At 38.3% G+C, this 9,264-nt stretch overlaps 1 protein-coding gene across 1 annotated transcript in view; it reads left to right on the forward strand.

Moving 5' to 3' along the window:
• The first annotated feature begins 5,788 nt into the window (after positions 1-5,788).
• Positions 5,789-9,264, forward strand: part of LOC124018706 (protein sidekick-1-like) — a 53,911-nt gene continuing 50,435 nt past the window's right edge. The window contains exon 1 of the mRNA XM_046334059.1: positions 5,789-5,792. Coding sequence (XP_046190015.1) covers positions 5,789-5,792 — 4 coding nt within the window. The remainder of the gene's footprint in view (positions 5,793-9,264) is intronic.

Below are 9,264 nucleotides of genomic sequence, written 5' to 3' on the forward strand. Positions count from 1 at the left end.
CACTAGAGAGAGGAGGGTATATATGTAGGTTATATACTAGAGAGAGGAGGGTATAGATGTAGGTTATACACTAGAGAGAGGAGGGTATAGATATAGGTTATACACTAGAGAGAGGAGGGTATAGATATAGGTTATACACTAGAGAGAGGAGGGTATATATATAGGTTATATACTAGAGAGGGGAGGGTATAGATGTAGGTTATATACTAGAGAGAGGAGGGTATAGATATAGATTATACACTAGAGAGAGGAGAGATGATATAGATGTAGGTTATACACTAGAGAGAGGAGGGTATAGATGTAGGTTATATACTAGAGAGAGGAGGGTATATAGATGTAGGTTATATACTAGAGAGAGGAGGTATAGATGTAGGTTATATACTAGAGAGAGGAGGGTATATAGATGTAGGTTATATACTAGAGAGAGGAGATGAGGGTATAGATGTAGGTTATATACTAGAGAGAGGAGGGTATATATGTAGGTTATATAATAGAGAGAGGAGGGTATAGATGTAGGTTATATACTAGAGAGAGGAGATGAGGGTATAGATGTAGGTTATATACTAGAGAGAGGAGGGTATATATGTAGGTTATATACTAGAGAGAGGAGGGTATAGATATAGGTTATACACTAGAGAGAGGAGGGTATAGATATAGGTTATACTAGAGAGAGGAGGGTATAGATATAGGTTATACACTAGAGTATATATGTAGGTTATACACTAGAGAGAGGAGGGTATAGATATAGGTTATACACTAGAGAGAGGAGGGTATAGATATAGGTTATACACTAGAGAGAGGAGGGTATAGATATAGGTTATACACTAGAGAGAGGAGGGTATAGATGTAGGTTATACACTAGAGAGAGGAGGGTATATATGTAGGTTATATACTAGAGAGAGGAGGTTATAGATGTAGGTTATACACTAGAGAGAGGAGGGTATATATGTAGGTTATATACTAGAGAGAGGAGGGTATATATGTAGGTTATACACTAGAGAGAGGAGGGTATAGATATAGGTTATACACTAGAGAGAGGAGGGTATAGATGTAGGTTATATACTAGAGAGAGGAGGGTATATAGATGTAGGTTATACACTAGAGAGAGGAGGGTATAGATATAGGTTATATACTAGAGAGAGGAGGGTATAGATGTAGGTTATACACTAGAGAGAGGAGGGTATAGATGTAGGTTATATACTAGAGAGAGGAGGGTATAGATGTAGGTTATATACTAGAGAGAGGAGGGTATAGATGTAGGTTATATACTAGAGAGAGGAGGGGATGTAGGTTATACACTAGAGAGAGGATATAGATATAGGTTATACACTAGAGAGAGGAGGGTATAGATATAGGTTATACACTAGAGAGAGGAGGGTATAGATATAGGTTATACACTAGAGAGAGGAGGGTATAGATGTAGGTTATACACTAGAGAGAGGAGGGTATATATGTAGGTTATACACTAGAGAGAGGAGGGTATAGATATAGGTTATACACTAGAGAGAGGAGGGTATATATATAGGTTATACACTAGAGAGAGGAGGGTATAGATGTAGGTTATATACTAGAGAGGGAGATGAGGGTATAGATGTAGGTTATACACTAGAGAGAGGAGGGCATAGATGTAGGTTATACACTAGAGAGAGGGAGAGGAGGGTATAGATGTAGGTTATATACTAGAGAGAGGAGGCCATAGATATAGGTTATACACTATAGAGGGAGAGGAGGGTATAGATGTAGGTTATACACTAGAGAGGGAGAGGAGGGTATAGATGTAGGTTATATACTAGAGAGGGAGAGGAGGGTATAGATGTAGGTTATATACTAGAGAGAGGAGGGTATAGATGTAGGTTAAACACTAGAGAGAGGAGGAGGGTATATATGTAGGTTAAACACTAGAGAGAGGAGGGCATAGATGTAGGTTATATACTAGAGAGGGGATGATATAGATATAGGTTATACACTAGAGAGAGGAGGGTATAGATATAGGTTATATACTAGAGAGGGAGAGGAGGGTATAGATGTAGGTTATATACTACAGAGGGGATGATATAGATATAGGTTATACACTAGAGAGGGAGGGTATAGATATAGGTTATACACTAGAGAGGGAGGGTATATATGTAGGTTATATACTAGAGAGAGGAGGGTATAGATGTAGGTTATATACTAGAGAGGGAGAGGAGGGTATAGATGTAGGTTATACACTAGAGAGAGGAGGGTATAGATGTAGGTTATACACTAGAGAGAGGGAGAGGAGGGTATAGATGTAGGTTATATACTAGAGAGAGGAGGGCATAGATATAGGTTATACACTAGAGAGGGAGAGGAGGGTATAGATGTAGGTTATACACTAGAGAGGGAGGGAGGGTATAGATGTAGGTTATACACTAGAGAGGGAGAGGAGGGTATAGATGTAGGTTATATACTAGAGAGGGAGAGGAGGGTATAGATGTAGGTTATATACTAGAGAGAGGAGGGTATAGATGTAGGTTAAACACTAGAGAGGAGGGTATATATGTAGGTTAAACACTAGAGAGAGGAGGGCATAGATGTAGGTTATATACTAGAGAGGGGATGATATAGATATAGGTTATACACTAGAGAGAGGAGGGTATAGATATAGGTTATATACTAGAGAGGAGAGGAGGGTATAGATGTAGGTTATATACTAGAGAGGGATGATATAGATATAGGTTATACACTAGAGAGAGGAGGGTATAGATATAGGTTATACACTAGAGGTAGGAGGGTATATATGTAGGTTATATACTAGAGAGAGGAGGGTATAGATGTAGGTTATATACTAGAGAGAGGAGGGTATATATGTAGGTTATATACTAGAGAGAGGAGGGTATATAGATGTAGGTTATATACTAGAGAGAGGAGGGTATAGATGTAGGTTATACACTAGAGAGAGGAGGGTATATATGTAGGTTATACACTAGAGAGAGGAGGGTATAGATATAGGTTATACACTAGAGAGAGGAGGGTATATATGTAGGTTATATACTAGAGAGAGGAGGGTATAGATGTAGGTTATACACTAGAGAGAGGAGGGTATAGATATAGGTTATACACTAGAGAGAGGAGGGTATAGATATAGGTTATACACTAGAGAGAGGAGGGTATATATATAGGTTATATACTAGAGAGGGGAGGGTATAGATGTAGGTTATATACTAGAGAGAGGAGGGTATAGATATAGATTATACACTAGAGAGAGGGAGAGATGATATAGATGTAGGTTATACACTAGAGAGAGGGAGAGGAGGGTATAGATGTAGGTTATATACTAGAGAGAGGAGGGTATATAGATGTAGGTTATATACTAGAGAGAGGAGGGTATAGATGTAGGTTATATACTAGAGAGAGGAGGGTATATAGATGTAGGTTATATACTAGAGAGAGGGAGATGAGGGTATAGATGTAGGTTATATACTAGAGAGAGGAGGGTATATATGTAGGTTATATAATAGAGAGAGGAGGGTATAGATGTAGGTTATATACTAGAGAGAGGGAGATGAGGGTATAGATGTAGGTTATATACTAGAGAGAGGAGGGTATATATGTAGGTTATATACTAGAGAGAGGAGGGTATAGATATAGGTTATACACTAGAGAGAGGAGGGTATAGATATAGGTTATACACTAGAGAGAGGAGGGTATAGATATAGGTTATACACTAGAGAGAGGAGGGTATATATGTAGGTTATACACTAGAGAGAGGAGGGTATAGATATAGGTTATACACTAGAGAGAGGAGGGTATAGATATAGGTTATACACTAGAGAGAGGAGGGTATAGATATAGGTTATACACTAGAGAGAGGAGGGTATAGATGTAGGTTATACACTAGAGAGAGGAGGGTATATATGTAGGTTATATACTAGAGAGAGGAGGGTATATATGTAGGTTATATACTAGAGAGAGGAGGTTATAGATGTAGGTTATACACTAGAGAGAGGAGGGTATATATGTAGGTTATATACTAGAGAGAGGAGGGTATATATGTAGGTTATACACTAGAGAGAGGAGGGTATAGATATAGGTTATACACTAGAGAGAGGAGGGTATAGATATAGGTTATACACTAGAGAGAGGAGGGTATAGATATAGGTTATACACTAGAGAGAGGAGGGTATATATATAGGTTATACACTAGAGAGAGGAGGGTATATATATAGGTTATATACTAGAGAGAGGAGGGTATATATGTAGGTTATACACTAGAGAGAGGAGGGTATAGATATAGGTTATACACTAGAGAGAGGAGGGTATATATATAGGTTATATACTAGAGAGAGGAGGGTGTATATGTAGGTTATATACTAGAGAGAGGAGGGTATATATGTAGGTTATATACTAGAGAGAGGGAGAGGAGGGTATAGATATAGGTTATACACTAGAGAGAGGAGGGTATATATATAGGTTATATACTAGAGAGAGGAGGGTATATATGTAGGTTATATACTAGAGAGAGGAGGGTATATATGTAGGTTATACACTAGAGAGAGGAGGGTATATATGTAGGTTATACACTAGAGAGAGGAGGGTATATATGTAGGTTATACACTAGAGAGAGGAGGGTATATATGTAGGTTATATACTAGAGAGAGGAGGGTATAGATATAGGTTATACACTAGAGAGGGGATGATATAGATGTAGGTTATATACTAGAGAGGGGAGGGTATATAGATGTAGGTTATACACTAGAGAGAGGAGGGTATAGATGTAGGTTATACACTAGAGAGAGGAGGGTATATATGTAGGTTATACACTAGAGAGAGGAGGGTATATATATAGGTTATACACTAGAGAGGGGAGGGTATAGATGTAGGTTATATACTAGAGAGAGGAGGGTATATATATAGGTTATACACTAGAGAGGGGAGGGTATATATATAGGTTATACACTAGAGAGAGGAGGGTATATATATAGGTTATACACTAGAGAGGGGAGGGTATAGATGTAGGTTATATACTAGAGAGAGGAGGGTATATATATAGGTTATACACTAGAGAGAGGAGGGTATAGATGTAGGTTATATACTAGAGAGGGGAGGGTATATATATAGGTTATACACTAGAGAGAGGAGGGTATAGATATAGGTTATACACTAGAGAGAGGAGGGTATAGATATAGGTTATACACTAGAGAGAGGAGGGTATATATGTAGGTTATACACTAGAGAGAGGAGGGTATAGATATAGGTTATACACTAGAGAGAGGAGGGTATAGATATAGGTTATACACTAGAGAGAGGAGGGTATAGATATAGGTTATACACTAGAGAGAGGAGGGTATAGATGTAGGTTATACACTAGAGAGAGGAGGGTATATATGTAGGTTATATACTAGAGAGAGGAGGGTATATATGTAGGTTATATACTAGAGAGAGGAGGTTATAGATGTTTATACACTAGAGAGAGGAGGGTATATATGTAGGTTATATACTAGAGAGGGAGGGTATATATGTAGGTTATACACTAGAGAGAGGAGGGTATAGATATAGGTTATACACTAGAGAGAGGAGGGTATAGATGTAGGTTATATACTAGAGAGAGGAGGGTATATAGATGTAGGTTATACACTAGAGAGAGGAGGGTATAGATATAGGTTATATACTAGAGAGAGGAGGGTATAGATGTAGGTTATACACTAGAGAGAGGAGGGTATAGATGTAGGTTATATACTAGAGAGAGGAGGGTATAGATGTAGGTTATATACTAGAGAGAGGAGGGTATAGATGTAGGTTATATACTAGAGAGAGGAGGGTATAGATGGGTATATACTAGAGATGTAGGTTATACACTAGAGAGAGGAGGGTATAGATATAGGTTATACACTAGAGAGAGGAGGGTATAGATATAGGTTATACACTAGAGAGAGGAGGGTATAGATATAGGTTATACACTAGAGAGAGGAGGGTATAGATGTAGGTTATACACTAGAGAGAGGAGGGTATATATGTAGGTTATACACTAGAGAGAGGAGGGTATAGATATAGGTTATACACTAGAGAGAGGAGGGTATATATATAGGTTATACACTAGAGAGAGGAGGGTATAGATGTAGGTTATATACTAGAGAGGGAGATGAGGGTATAGATGTAGGTTATACACTAGAGAGAGGAGGGCATAGATGTAGGTTATACACTAGAGAGAGGGAGAGGAGGGTATAGATGTAGGTTATATACTAGAGAGAGGAGGCCATAGATATAGGTTATACACTATAGAGGGAGAGGAGGGTATAGATGTAGGTTATACACTAGAGAGGGAGAGGAGGGTATAGATGTAGGTTATATACTAGAGAGGGAGAGGAGGGTATAGATGTAGGTTATATACTAGAGAGAGGAGGGTATAGATGTAGGTTAAACACTAGAGAGAGGAGGGTATATATGTAGGTTAAACACTAGAGAGAGGAGGGCATAGATGTAGGTTATATACTAGAGAGGGGATGATATAGATATAGGTTATACACTAGAGAGAGGAGGGTATAGATATAGGTTATATACTAGAGAGGGAGAGGAGGGTATAGATGTAGGTTATATACTACAGAGGGGATGATATAGATATAGGTTATACACTAGAGAGAGGAGGGTATAGATATAGGTTATACACTAGAGAGAGGAGGGTATATATGTAGGTTATATACTAGAGAGAGGAGGGTATAGATGTAGGTTATATACTAGAGAGGGAGATGAGGGTATAGATGTAGGTTATACACTAGAGAGAGGAGGGCATAGATGTAGGTTATACACTAGAGAGAGGGAGAGGAGGGTATAGATGTAGGTTATATACTAGAGAGAGGAGGGCATAGATATAGGTTATACACTAGAGAGGGAGAGGAGGGTATAGATGTAGGTTATACACTAGAGAGGGAGAGGAGGGTATAGATGTAGGTTATACACTAGAGAGGGAGGGAGGGTATAGATGTAGGTTATATACTAGAGAGGGAGAGGAGGGTATAGATGTAGGTTATATACTAGAGAGAGGAGGGTATAGATGTAGGTTAAACACTAGAGAGAGGAGGGTATATATGTAGGTTAAACACTAGAGAGAGGAGGGCATAGATGTAGGTTATATACTAGAGAGGGGATGATATAGATATAGGTTATACACTAGAGAGAGGAGGGTATAGATATAGGTTATATACTAGAGAGGAGAGATAGATGTAGGTTATATACTAGAGAGGGGATGATATAGATATAGTTATACACTAGAGAGAGGAGGGTATAGATATAGGTTATACACTAGAGGTAGGAGGGTATATATGTAGGTTATATACTAGAGAGAGGAGGGTATAGATGTAGGTTATATACTAGAGAGAGGAGGGTATATATGTAGGTTATATACTAGAGAGAGGAGGGTATATAGATGTAGGTTATATACTAGAGAGAGGAGGGTATATATGTAGGTTATACACTAGAGAGAGGAGGGTATAGATATAGGTTATACACTAGAGAGAGGAGGGTATATATGTAGGTTATATACTAGAGAGAGGAGGGTATAGATGTAGGTTATACACTAGAGAGAGGAGGGTATATATGTAGGTTATACACTAGAGAGAGGAGGGTATAGATATAGGTTATACACTAGAGAGAGGAGGGTATATATGTAGGTTATATACTAGAGAGAGGAGGGTATAGATGTAGGTTATACACTAGAGAGAGGAGGGTATAGATATAGGTTATACACTAGAGAGAGGAGGGTATAGATATAGGTTATACACTAGAGAGAGGAGGGTATATATATAGGTTATATACTAGAGAGGAGGGTATAGATGTAGGTTATATACTAGAGAGAGGAGGGTATAGATATAGATTATACACTAGAGAGAGGGAGAGATGATATAGATGTAGGTTATACACTAGAGAGAGGGAGGGAGGGTATAGATGTAGGTTATATACTAGAGAGAGGAGGGTATATAGATGTAGGTTATATACTAGAGAGAGGAGGGTATAGATGTAGGTTATATACTAGAGAGAGGAGGGTATATAGATGTAGGTTATATACTAGAGAGAGGGAGATGAGGGTATAGATGTAGGTTATATACTAGAGAGAGGAGGGTATATATGTAGGTTATATAATAGAGAGAGGAGGGTATAGATGTAGGTTATATACTAGAGAGAGGGAGATGAGGGTATAGATGTAGGTTATATACTAGAGAGAGGAGGGTATATATGTAGGTTATATACTAGAGAGAGGAGGGTATAGATATAGGTTATACACTAGAGAGAGGAGGGTATAGATATAGGTTATACACTAGAGAGAGGAGGGTATAGATATAGGTTATACACTAGAGAGAGGAGGGTATATATGTAGGTTATACACTAGAGAGAGGAGGGTATAGATATAGGTTATACACTAGAGAGAGGAGGGTATAGATATAGGTTATACACTAGAGAGAGGAGGGTATAGATATAGGTTATACACTAGAGAGAGGAGGGTATAGATGTAGGTTATACACTAGAGAGAGGAGGGTATATATGTAGGTTATATACTAGAGAGAGGAGGGTATATATGTAGGTTATATACTAGAGAGAGGAGGTTATAGATGTAGGTTATACACTAGAGAGAGGAGGGTATATATGTAGGTTATATACTAGAGAGAGGAGGGTATATATGTAGGTTATACACTAGAGAGAGGAGGGTATAGATATAGGTTATACACTAGAGAGAGGAGGGTATAGATATAGGTTATACACTAGAGAGAGGAGGGTATAGATATAGGTTATACACTAGAGAGAGGAGGGTATATATATAGGTTATACACTAGAGAGAGGAGGGTATATATATAGGTTATATACTAGAGAGAGGAGGGTATATATGTAGGTTATACACTAGAGAGAGGAGGGTATAGATATAGGTTATACACTAGAGAGAGGAGGGTATATATATAGGTTATATACTAGAGAGAGGAGGGTGTATATGTAGGTTATATACTAGAGAGAGGAGGGTATATATGTAGGTTATATACTAGAGAGAGGGAGGGATAGGGTATAGATATAGGTTATACACTAGAGAGAGGAGGGTATATATATAGGTTATATACTAGAGAGAGGAGGGTATATATGTAGGTTATATACTAGAGAGAGGAGGGTATATATGTAGGTTATACACTAGAGAGAGGAGGGTATATATGTAGGTTATACACTAGAGAGAGGAGGGTATATATGTACGTTATACACTAGAGAGAGGAGGGTATATATGTAGGTTATATACTAGAGAGAGGAGGGTATAGATATAGGTTATAC

This window comes from Oncorhynchus gorbuscha, unplaced genomic scaffold, assembly GCF_021184085.1.
Source record: "Oncorhynchus gorbuscha isolate QuinsamMale2020 ecotype Even-year unplaced genomic scaffold, OgorEven_v1.0 Un_scaffold_564, whole genome shotgun sequence".
In the NCBI taxonomy this organism is placed as follows: domain Eukaryota; kingdom Metazoa; phylum Chordata; class Actinopteri; order Salmoniformes; family Salmonidae; genus Oncorhynchus; species Oncorhynchus gorbuscha.